General features: G+C 39.3%; 2 protein-coding genes across 2 annotated transcripts in view; one reads left to right on the top strand and one right to left on the bottom strand.

The window, feature by feature from the left end:
* The first annotated feature begins 3,410 nt into the window (after positions 1-3,410).
* On the top strand, positions 3,411-8,871 carry baalcb (BAALC binder of MAP3K1 and KLF4 b). The gene is made up of 5 exons (XM_039781476.1): positions 3,411-3,747; positions 4,627-4,846; positions 5,095-5,321; positions 7,356-7,555; positions 7,936-8,871. Exons 3-5 carry the CDS (start codon positions 5,141-5,143, stop codon positions 8,098-8,100), a joined length of 546 nt encoding a protein of 181 aa, XP_039637410.1. The 5' UTR covers positions 3,411-3,747; positions 4,627-4,846; positions 5,095-5,140; the 3' UTR covers positions 8,101-8,871.
* Positions 8,853-12,607, bottom strand: part of nme6 (NME/NM23 nucleoside diphosphate kinase 6) — a 4,021-nt gene continuing 266 nt past the window's right edge. Inside the window, exons 2-6 of the mRNA XM_039781474.1 lie at positions 12,400-12,495; positions 11,181-11,283; positions 10,338-10,377; positions 9,461-9,621; positions 8,853-9,293 (exon numbers count right to left, since the gene is read on the bottom strand). Coding sequence (XP_039637408.1) covers positions 9,142-9,293; positions 9,461-9,621; positions 10,338-10,377; positions 11,181-11,283; positions 12,400-12,492 — 549 coding nt within the window. The 5' untranslated portion in view covers positions 12,493-12,495 and the 3' untranslated portion in view covers positions 8,853-9,141. The remainder of the gene's footprint in view (positions 9,294-9,460; positions 9,622-10,337; positions 10,378-11,180; positions 11,284-12,399; positions 12,496-12,607) is intronic.

Below are 12,607 nucleotides of genomic sequence, written 5' to 3'. Positions count from 1 at the left end.
ATATCGAAAATTTGCTGATGGAGTCTGGACAAGTGAACATGATAATATCTCAGTATCATTTACAGAGTGTTCTGTTGTTTTCCAAGGCACATGAACGTCAGGAAAATTACATTTTTGTTTAGAATTACATTGTTTTTGTCATTTTTTGTAATAATTGGGACAAATTAAATGACTTAACATCACATTAAATAAGCTTTGGCACAAGATGGTATAACTGCAACAGTCCTATAATCTGACAGTTAAAAAATGTATCCTTTGTGATTGGAGTCATCTTTCCCCCTCTCTGAACCCAAAGCACCCTAATTAGTTTTCCAGTGCTGTAACCCACTGGCTGTCTCACTGAAATCACAGTGAAAGTTTGCATTTGGCTGCCTTGCTGCTGCACATTGGCTCATTCGCTCCCATCTCCTGACATCACTTGCCAGAAAAGAGTTCTTTTCCCTCGCGCAAAACTTTTCAAATCAATGGAGAGTGCATATTATTCGCTATCAACCTTGACCAGCTGTTAAAATTGAAGCAGGGGGGAATGAATGCAGAGGCCAACTGGAAAGCAGTTTGGTTTCAAACACACACACACACACACACACACACACACACACACACACACACACTATATATATATATATATATATATATATATATATATATATATATATATATATATATATATATGCTTCTTATCATGAACATGAATAACACGTTTCTGTTTGAGAATCAGGAAGGCGAAATCTATATTACTGAGTAGCTCTACACTGTGAAAGAGACAGACTGCGGAAGCACTTGAATATTTAATTATTAGGACTTGGTCTCAACTTATTAACACAACTTTGAAAGTAAAATGTTCAAATTCTGTACCATTTAATAGTCAGCATTCAGAGACATGACTTGTGGTTTGACTTGGACTTGCCCCCACAGACTTAAAGGAAAAGTTCGACATTTTGGGAAATCCGCTTCTTGCCCACAGTTATCAGTGACTTCCTGGTCTTGTCATTACCATGAGGTTGTCAGGCAACCAGTGGAGACTTGAGGAAGGCACAGCAACCAGCCAAGTGCTAGTCCGGGCACATATTCAACCCTCCATAAAGCCACAAATTGTTGTTTTTACACTTGTGTGGGTTAAACAAATGGGAAATATCTTTTTGGTGTGAGTTTAGAGGTGCTGGTTGTAGGCAGATGTTACTGTTGAACAGCTGTTTTCAGTCCCTCAATGTTCTCATCTAAGTCTTGCAAGGAAGCAAATTGGTGTATTTTGCAAAATGTTTAGCTATTCCTATGAATTCAAAGGCCTTGGTCTTGCCTTTGAATCTTTTTAACAACGCTTTGAAAGCAAGAGGTTCAAATGCTGTGTCATTTAATGGTCATCATTCAAACATATACGACTTGACTTGGACTTGCACCAACTGTAGCTTCTCTGCTAAGTGTATCACAGACGGAAAAGAGGGCTGTTTCATGCATTAAACCTGACGTAAAGTACATTTCATTGTAATTCAGTGGCATGTATCCTTGTTTGCAGCTGAAACCGCTGAGAGCTCACCCATGATTCACTCCAGTGTAGCGTTTGGCAGCGGGCCACATTAATCGCCAGGGTAATAGGGAGACAGGCCTATTGACCAGTAGTCCATGAGGACAGAGGGGCAGGACATACAAATCAAAGCTGTCCAGCCCCATATTGACCAGACGCAAAATTAATTTGCTGGGTGACAGGGGAAGGAGACATGGGCCAAGCACAGGAAGTCTCAGGGATTTGATTCAGCTCAGATGCTGCCAGAATGGCACGAAATAATGCTTGAATATGTATTTAAAGGGCAAAACACCAATTGGTAGTCTAATCCTTTAAAATAATCCCCCACAGTAATCTAGAATTCAGTTCTACTTGACTGAGGCATCAGTGTTTCTACTTTTCATGTATATATATATATATATATATATATATATATATATATATATATATATATATATATATATATATATATATAGGGTGGAGGTTGAGTGGAGCCATAGACAGGAGTGCATGATAAGTGATGAAGGTGTCTTGGGTGTTGACCTGTTGATGGTTTGGTAATCAGTGTGCTCTTCTGTCTTTCTTGTCACTCTCCATTACGGACTGTCCAGCAGTGAAGAAAAATGTAATGTAGAATGCAGAGTTTACACTGATAATGCTCAAAGCATCAGGAGACCTTCCCAAAAGGTTGTAAATCAGATTATTGCACCTGTAATTTGAGGTGTTTTGTGCTTCAAGTCAGGGCAGACCTGGGCATACTGTATACTGTATACTGTTACCAATTAAATCTTCCTCTCAGACTGCTGTGTGACAGAAACAAATGGTGAGCTTCCCTGTTACTGAATTGATCTGACAGTTGAAGCTCCATACTTCTTCTGTTTTCTGTTATATGATTTTATAAATGAACTCCATTCACACAGACCTCTCCTTAGCAGCTGTATTTTCCAAATACTATCACTAAAGCAGGTCTAGAGATGTTGTTACAGTTCATTGTGGAAATCAAAGATGCAAACTGCGAACTGTGATGAATGTGCACTTTGCTGCCAAGTGAGAAGTTTCACAAGCAATCAATGAAATGCAGTTTTAGGAAAGAATCAAGTACTATGTGATGGAGTAAATATTACCACAGGATGGCAGTACACAGATGTAGATAATAAAATGAACAAATGGCTGAACCCCATGTAGCTGCTTCAGTTTCAGGGTCCTGTATTGTGCATGCTGCCTCACTGTCACACCGTCATGGCTTACTAGGACACTTGAATAATGTAGAGCCACTGGACTGTTTATCTTGCCTCCATGCACCTGAAACTACTCCTTGAAAAGTCTGGAAAGAGCAAACCCTATCGCTGAGCTTTGTACTGTAAATATACCAGCTCTGATGAAGGTCTGTGCTTTAACTGTTTCCAAATGTATAAAAGTGTGCAGATTTTCATTTAGCCTACTTTACATTTACCTTCTTGTGATAGTCTGTTGTACATCTGGAATCTGTGAATCTTTTTGATGGGATTTAGAGATATACCAACCATCCATAACATAAATAGTATTGATCCTTTAACACTAAAGGGTTAATTGATAATATGGGAACATAGAGTGGTATTTACCAGCCCAGTTCTTTAAGTACAGAAGTGAGCCGTGACTGTCCCCTTGTGGGCAGAGTAGTTACCATCTTATTTGGGTGTTGGGAGCAGAAAGCTTTGAGCTCAAAGGCTCCCAGTGCTGTGCCACAATATATATATGTGTGTGTGTGTGTGTGTGTGTGTGTGTGTGTGTGTGTGTGTGTGTGTGTGTGTGTGTGTGTGTGTGTGTGTGTGTGTGTGTGTGTGTGTGTGTGTGTGTGTGTGTGTGTGTGTGTGTGTGATTATTTGGCTCGGTGATGGGCCAAAATGCAACAAAATTATGGTTATGAAGCAGAAAATCCATTAATGACAGTGAGCACAAGGAGGCTACCACAGGACCAGTATATTATTTTTAAAGTTTAACTGGTAACAGCTGAGGTATAATTCCCTCACATAGGATACTTTACATTTACAGACACATACCTCCTTATCTTCACGACAAGAGGCTGGACAATTTACCATCACTCTTAATAAATCCAGCTTTTCTCAGGTAAAGAGGATGAATGTAGGAGCGGATGGTGCGGACATCAGCCTGTTACCGAGCGGAAGACTTTGATATTGACAACATGTTAGCGTCTGTCTGACGGAGGAGCGAGCCGCCGGAGCACACAAACGCAGCTTCCATCATCAGTAAGCCTTTATCGTATTTTACTGCGAGGTGTCTGTTTTCTTTATGTTAGCCGAATTAAACTGCGTTGTTCGCGTTTCTTTCAGGCATCATACTGCGTTTATGTTTTGATTCATTTCACGCTATCGTTGTTTTCTTTTGGTCTGTACAGTATGATAGTGGTGCGAGGTTAGGAATTGCTCGACAGACTCATATCAGTATTCATTTAGCCTACTGCGCCTTTACCATAGCTTTTACCGTACAGGCTACATTATGACCATTTGGGTTCCCTAATTTGAGCCTATTTGTCCGGGGGAATGATAGGCCTAATTAATGAGGAAGAAGTAGCCTTGACCAGATTGAACAGCTTAGGCTATTTTGTGTCGGTACATCACTGAAATTCAGACTTCATCAGCGAAACCCGATTCAACTAGCTTCAATAACCCTGAATAATAGCCTATACTGATCAGTGATGAAACTGTGCTATTCTGGTTGTTCTTTAATTAATTGTTTTACAAGATGTGTTGATTTGCAGTGCTAGCAATTGTCCAGATGTTCGATAGATAGATAGATAGATAGATAGATAGATAGATAGATAGATAGATAGATAGATAGATAGATAGATAGTCAGGCTACCATATACAGTATGGTAACAGCAGTGCAGAACAGCACAGCAAACAGTACACAGCAAGGACATATAACAAACAAGTTGGTTACTCATCTGAAGGAGACACTTATTAATTGATCCAGTACTTGTTTGTGTATTTCAGGAAGAGCAAAGCTTTAATTGTTGTGAGTCTGTCTAATAAATTGACTACAGTAAGAAAATGTTGTAAAAAAGACACAATAGGATGCATTGTCATCAATTCCTCAGCCTCCCTCCCTCTCTTTGTTTCTCACAGGTGATGGGCTGGTTTTGATGACCTTTCGGCTCCTGTGTAATATGGCCTTCTTCACCTGATTGACCATCAGAAGATGAGGCCTTCAGATGCACATAGAGAACTGTAAACAAAATTGAGTTAAGACGGAAGGGACCACTCAACCTACTATTTGAAGGATAGACGTCATTGGAGCGTGTTCTTATGAGGACACTTGGTTCTTCCCACAGCTGTGTGCTGTGCTGTAAGTATTCTGCGTTTGTGTTAATATGAGAAATTGTCTGGTCAAATGTACAGAATTTAACTGTACAGTATTTATTTGAGGTCTGCAACTAATAATTATTTTACATTGATTGATCTGCCAATTCTTTTCTAGATTTGATTGTTTATATTCTACAAAATGCCAGTTCAGTTAGTCAATATCACAGCTTTCTATGATGAAATTGAAATCCAGTGTAAATCTGTCTCTGGTTTTCTTTTTGCGCTCTGAAGAAAAGTCCAGCTGGAAGCGTGAGTACCCTGAGCCTGAGGCAGAGCTATGGGCTGTGGGGGGAGCAGGACTGATGCTCTGGAGCCTCGATACCTGGAGAGCTGGACCAAGGAGACGGAGTCGACATGGCTGACCAGCACAGACACTGATATCCCCCTGTCGTCCATCCAGAGCATCCCCTCTGAGAACTCTGAGGCCGACTTCGCTATAGAGAAAACAATCAGCCCTGGTAAGAAGAATCAATTTCGGTTGGGTGGATGTATGAATTAATACTTAATTGGTCTGAAAACAGGAATGGGCAGTAATTTAACTGCTGAACAAATGAATAATACATTTATGGTTGGATAAATTAGTACTTAATTAGGTCCACACCACAGAATACGGTATATTTGCAAATCCAATCTTACATTTTTTTTATTCATTATGATAATGTTAGTTAAAACTACATGTTTTCTTTTTCTCTTGGGGCTATTTTAAACAAGACTATTTGCTTTTGCTCACACCAGGCTAGGAGAGCTCAGGTTTATGCTGTAAGTAATTTGAATGGCTTATCAATGAGTGGGCTCCTTTACACTCTTCACATCAAAGTGAAGTGTGACACCTATCTGCTTTTCTCTGTAGGAAAAAGCCTGTAGGTGTAACACAGTTTCCCTTTTGACGTCAAACACTTTCAGAGGCTTCGCACAGCCAATTGAAACAAGGAGCCATCGTGCACACAGACAATTGAAATGAAGATGAAAAATGGTTGTGGTGACCCTCATGCTGTAGCTAAGGAGAATGACACAAAGATGAGCAGCATACTAAGCATTTGAAAACCTTTGTTCTTTTCAGTTATTCACCACATACAGCTCACAAACAGAGGGGTCTGGCTATGATTCTACTGTTCTTCTTGTGCGCTGAATTGCGGGTGCATTTTCTTTGAAGCCAGGAGGAAATGAATCAGTAAATGGACATAATAGGCTACATCAAAAGCCACTGTGCTGAGACAGGACTTGGCTCTCATGGTAACAGATACAGCTGTTAGTAAATGCGGGCAGAGCAGCCTTGAGGTAATTGTGAAGACAAATTTTGTTATTTTCCACTCTGTAGAGATAAAACAGATCCAGAATTGGTCAAATGAATCAGCAGCTGGCAATTACAAAGATTATATCAAACAGTGTTGCCACAATAATGTAACATACGTGTACATCTGTAATATATGGTGATGATTTTTAACATTACTGTGCAGAATTTCCTTTAAAAAGTCTTGCTCTGTTTGTGTTGCCAGTCCACACGTGGCCTGGAATATTTAAGTTTACATATCACTATTAGGAGGTATACATCTGTACAATGCCATCATCCAGGACACTTAGCCCACACTTGACGTGCACACCAAATACCGCTTCAGAGTGCTATTCAGAGTGTTTCCCATGATTCATGACACTTCACTGCTCCACACTGTAGTCAGATTAGGTCAGTGGTGACAGTAATGCACCTGTACGCTATCAGTAAGCTTCAACCTCTGACTAATGCTGTTAGATTTACAAATGATTCACTTCTACACTACCCAAATCATACAGTGTGATATTACTATAGTGTCAGGGCTGGAATACACCATTTGTTGGTTTCTTTCTTCATTCTGAAAGAGTGCATGACTAATTTATGATTAACAATCATCCTGTCACAGAAGCCCCTGATTTCTTAGTTCTAGAGATCCAGTAACAATTAATAATCTTTTTTTTTTTTTTTGTACAAAAATGACAGTTTCAGCACTTGAATTACTACTAATCTCAGATTATGTGGTTATCTCCGAAATTGTTCATCTATTGTCAACATAATTAATATTATGGCTTAATACCATACTGTGAGCTCCTTTCTGCTATTTGTTTCTTAATTATTCCATCCCTTTTATAAGCATTGTTATACCATACCATTTCTATATAACTGCATATAAAACATAACTCCTAATAATATGTTTTATACATTTGGTTTATTGTATTCAGCCCTTTGAATGTTTGTTTTTTCATTATCTGATTGGGTTAATTAGAATGTTGTGTGGATGTTTCTACCGTGTTTACAGCTACATTGTAAAACCATTTTAGATGAAACACCTGAGCCTCCCACATCTACAATATGTGTGACAGGGCCTTGTCACCAAACATGTGCTCTGTATAACACTTGAAGTCTTGACAGATTAACAGGAAAGTACATGTTACCAATTCACCCCCCATATCCAGGATTGTAAAGCAAGCTTTCAGACAGCTGAGCTTTTGTTTTGTTCCAGTTCCAGATTTCTTCGAAGATGGACTCCCTCCCCCTGCTCAGGCTTACCTAAAGGTCTGTTCGGCCGTGTCTGAAGCCAGTCTGAACGACGTGAAAGCCAGCAGCCTCCCTGCAATACTGGGCTCTCCAGCCAAGGAGGCAGTGTTACCATCTTCTGGCATCACAGTGCAGCGCAGAAGTGTTCTACACACTGAAGAGATTGTAAGACGCTCCACCAATATAGAATATCAAAGCACCTTTTCGTTTCTAGTCATTTCTTGAGTAAAAGTAACGAGTTGTGGGAGACCAATTGTAGTTAAGTTATGGAGAATCAAACCATCATCTTTGTCGTTTTCATTTTTATGGCCTGCTCACATGTGAATTTCACAATTAGTGAAATAATCAATTAGTTGACCATTAGATACGTGGCAACTATTTTGATAATGAAATAATTGTTTTAGTCATTATTTTAAAGATAACTTGCCAAACATTTGCTGCCTCCAGCTTCTCAAATGTGAGAATTCTGATGTTTTGTCATACATAATAGTAAAAGTGAAATGAATAGTTTTTCTAATGTCCCATCTTTCATTCCTCGTCATCAGACAAAATGGCAGGACAATCGGATGTCGACCAAGCAGGTGACCATCACAGTGACACAGAGCATCCATCAGGTGGACAAGAACGGGAAGGTGAAGAAGTCCCTCACCACCTACGAGGTTATGAAACCCGTGGAAAGCCTCAAACAGGTGGCCACACAAAACACCTGAGTGCAGGGGAGACTGGAAGAAGCCAAAGAAAAAAGGAAGATGACTGGTAAAACAAGTGAACGGATGGTGTTTTTGTGGAAACATCTTCAAGGTCTGACAGCTGAAGAACGCACAAGAGGGATGAGACGCTGAACTGTACGATTTTGATTGTCCTATTGAAAACATGGCTCATTAAAGGTTAACTAGGCCTATTATATGTCATACTCTAATATGTACTTCTATGGTGCCTGTTACAACAATGTCTTACTGTGCCGTCTTGAAGACATTGACATGTCAAACTGTAGGTTGGTAAGAAAAAAAATACAAAACGTGACATTTTACATTACATACAGTATCAGAACAAAAACAAATCAAGAATTCATAGTATATCACAGAAGACAGGAAATCATTACTTGGCACATTTCAAATTTCTCAAGTATCCTAGAATTTAATAAGCCTTCTTATCCCTATTTTAAGATGCTAAATATGTGTAACTATTATTTCAAGATTGAATATTCACAAACTATACATGTAGTTTTGTCATTTGGCATTGATACATAACCTGTAGTTGCTGCTGTACCACAATCTGTATGGCTCAGGAAGGTGAAACTGATTGTGACGATTGCACTATTTACAGTGATGCCTGGACAGGAGTTTGTGATGACAATGTAAAAAAAAACATTTCTACATTGTGACGTTTTGTAAAATACAGTGTTACATTTTCTTATCTAGCCGTTCATGTTTTCTAATGACAATAAATAAATAAAAAAACATGTATGGTGCTTCTTTTAATGGCTTTGTAAACTGTATATCTTTCCATGTTCAAGGAAAATCAGTTTTACTGACAAAAACATGGGATAAACATATTGGCACTATGAGGAACTTTGGTGACAAACACATGCACTTTTCTGGGATCGTCACAGAGTATACATTAAATATAGCAGGTAGGATTGTAGCATCTTCTCTGGCAGCTTGCATTTTTTTGTATGAGCAATTGATGAAAAATTGCAGGGTTTCTAAGTGGTCCTTAGGGGATCAGTGACTGTAACAGCAGTTCTGGGGTCAGCTTTGCGTTGAAAGTGTGTGGATCTGTTTTTGGTGGTCGTAATGTATTTGTCCTGATCTGAACGATGGCTCTTCTTTCTCCACCCACTCCTCCACACAGAAGTCTGGGAAGAAGAAATGGATTTCTCTTTGTGCCGACTCAACAGAATCTGGAGAGAATGGAGATTGAAAATATGACCATTTTAAAACCTGGGAACCTGTTTGTGATTTGTTAAGCCAATGTAATAATGCATGGGTGTAGGACATCCCATAGGTGAACCAGTTGGCCTACGTAAGAAGCACTGAGGAGTCTTACGTCACTTAACACATTTCCTACCTGATCCGTGAGTTGTGTTTCGTGTGTCTGTGAGTCCAAACTGGGCCCTGATCGTAGCAGGCGAGGTGTATCTGGCTCTGAACACTTTGGTTGGTCCCATAAGTTCTCTCCAGTGACGAATGGCGTCCTCTCTGGCTAAAATATATGCTCGCATCGGACCACTATGGGGAGAGAATTCAACAGCAGTTTGAGTGGTCACGAATCAGTCAAATATGCCATGCAAGCTTCCAGTCATTGCAAAACCATATACTGCTCTGAGTGGCTGTTACAGACATTTGATTTTAAACATTGGATGCAGTCTGTGCTTCAACAGAGAGCCAAATATGGACTCTTCATACAAAATCCAATTTATAGACAATTTATGCTGTTTATAACTTGACTGGCTGACATGCTGAGGATGCTTCCTGTGTCTCCAAACACCTACAGCATCCAGAGAAAGGTTGCTGTAGCAACTACTGATTCACTGCTGTGAGGAGACAAATATGACAAGGTGATTACAAGCACTTTTTACAATCCAGAGAGGGCCATGTTGAGCTATAGGGCTGTTGTCTGCTGATAATAGAAATTCCTGTTCTGACGTTTCAGAAATTGACCTATTGGTGACTTGCTGAGCATGAAATTGGAGCACCATCAATAGACGTGTGCTTTTTTTTCTGCATCAGCCTAGTGGGTTATGTGGTATCAGAATCAGAATCAGAAATACTTTAATAATCCCAGGGGGAAATTGTTTTTACATCATATATAGAAATGTCTCTGTTATTTCAAGAACATCAGACAGAAAAGAGCATTTATCCAAATGCATCAAAGCATCAGTAATTCATTCAACGCTGTTGTGGTTTGGTAAATGTACATGTATGATGTCAGCGTGGAGGCTTACCTTGACATGAATTCAACAAGTCTTTGGTAGAAGAATCGCCCTAAGAAGCAAACCAAAGCCAGTTAAACAGAGCTTTAACAATTTCCAACTCTGATTAGCTTAAAAAGCTATTTAACTGTGTGAAACAGGTTTTCATTGGCTAATTTGAATGACAAATCTTTTTCAGTTATCCTTCTTTTGACAAGAGGTTGTTTTACCTCTCTGTGTGTGTGGGTGTTCTAGCAATACATACATAGCATACATTGAAGGATGAATCACTTGTTCAAACCTACATACTGTAGAGTAAATATAATGTGTCTGCTAAAAGCGGATAGTCTGGCTATCACCAGACCAAGCTCAATCTTTTATCGAACATTAGTCTGGGGAGTCTGCTCTGTATTTTCTCTGCACAAGAGGCATGATCAAGGGGCATAGTTCAAATGACTCTGTACGCAATTGGATAGTCCTTCAACCAATCAGATCAACGATCTAGGTGACGTAGCAGCGACAGCGGCAAGGGGTTGCTGCCATGGAGTGCTGCGCTTTCGGTGGCCGGCTTGTTGAATGTAAACAAAAAGCTGCTCGGTCGCTGATCTATCGTCATCGTGATAAACCCGACAATAGCGCGCCAGGTGGATAAGCCAGTTTGTGATTGGTTCCCGCAAATTTGTAACGGAAGCAGGATAGATAAACGTACAGGTTTCCAGCCTGAGCTGCAGGGCGAAATCAAATCACCGGTAGATGGGGCTGGGTTTACCCAGTCTAAAAACCGGTTGCTGTCTCAACTGTTTGGTCAGATATAATCAATAAAGCAGCACTTTGTTCATTTAAATACATTTGAACGGAGATGAGTTGTGTACACACCTGAATGTTCAGCGTAAAACCTCTCAGAGTCCTGTCTCTTCCACACAAGATCTTTGCATCTAACAATCACAAAGTTGTTGTCAAGGATTCTCTGGTGGAGAGCCTGAAAGAAGAAAACTGAGTTTATCTTGTTGTGCCATACTGTAGCTGATATGATGATGTATGTAACAATCAAACTGTATCTAAATATGTTAGATTTGTTTCAAAAGCTAGAAGGAAAAGGACAAGCATTTTCTAATGATATGCTTGTATTAAAATAGAGCAGCCAGAGGGATGATACTTAAAACAACCAAATATTCGGATACCTAAGGTCACCCTTTTCTTTATTAAGATGACAACAGGTGGTCCACTTTTTTGGGGCTTTAACTAATGGAATATTTTATGATTAACACCACTTTCATGACTTTGAGGCCCTGGGCTTTGTGAATCTATCAAGACAGCAAATGGAGGTTTAGGGATATTTCCTGAAGAAAATGTTATGTTTTTCAATAAAAAAAAAAAAATGCAATTTCATTAATTATGGACCATTATTATTATTACTATATCTGTGTCTCAAACTTTGGAAAAGCTAGAGCAGATAATTAAAGACAAAATATGCTAAAGGAATCCACTGGGGACCAACTAACTACAATCATTAGATCTAGTCATTTAGAAAGTTTTGATGCTCACAATGATTTTACATCCATATCAGAATACAGCTTTGAAAATCTGTAACAACCCAATGTAATCCTGCTAAATAAAACATCACATTCATTATTCATTTTTTTATTTGTTTAATTTTAAAGAAATTGTATATGCAGATACAATACATGTTTTCTATAGGCTCAGTCTGCCTCTTCTTTAGAAACAAGTCCAAAAACTAGTTCCATGGTATCAGAATTTTTTGATAATTGCCATGGAAACCTTAATTGGCCATGTGACAAGGGCTGGGAAGATTGGCAGAACAGGCAGCCAAGTGGCAGTACTCTGATCCAATGGAAAAATGAGTTTTTCTATTCCCTGCAATATGATATATAATATTGAATACACAGAGGTCAACACGTACTCTTTATCTGATATCACTGCTCACTCTGGAAGACTCAGGTGACAGCAATATAGCCGTTTAAAGTAGAAGATATTTAACTGCTAAAGGAGTGTACCTGAATAAGTTTGTAGACACAAGAAGTTAAATGATCATGTAACAGTGACAGACAGTGAGGAGGTGTGAGCAGCAGCTCACCTCTAACATCACAGGATGAGCTACAGCATCTGGCTTCATGACCGCCAGGGTGAGCTGCAGCACTTTGGACAGGCGGCGAGCTGTTAACAGCATTGTCTACAGAAAAGACAGAAATCAGAGGTTATTATAATCATACACAGTGTGTCAACAGAAATGTGGCTAAGCTAACGGTGGATACGCAGCTATAATTCTTCATTATGAAACCTAA

This window comes from Perca fluviatilis, chromosome 18, assembly GCF_010015445.1.
Source record: "Perca fluviatilis chromosome 18, GENO_Pfluv_1.0, whole genome shotgun sequence".
In the NCBI taxonomy this organism is placed as follows: Eukaryota; Metazoa; Chordata; class Actinopteri; order Perciformes; family Percidae; genus Perca; species Perca fluviatilis.
Note: the sequence above shows the minus strand (reverse complement) of the source record. Positions and strands in the feature narration are given on the sequence as shown.

What these genes read in the sequence shown, in the direction of transcription:
- baalcb (XM_039781476.1), top strand. Translation starts at nt 5,141, where the DNA reads ATGGGCTGTGGGGGGAGCAGGACTGATGCTCTGGAGCCTCGATACCTG. An exon ending in AGAGAAAACAATCAGCCCTG is followed by an intron (nt 5,322 to 7,355) that starts GTAAGAAGAATC and finishes GTTTTGTTCCAG; the next exon opens with TTCCAGATTTCTTCGAAGAT. An exon ending in TTCTACACACTGAAGAGATT is followed by an intron (nt 7,556 to 7,935) that starts GTAAGACGCTCC and finishes CCTCGTCATCAG; the next exon opens with ACAAAATGGCAGGACAATCG.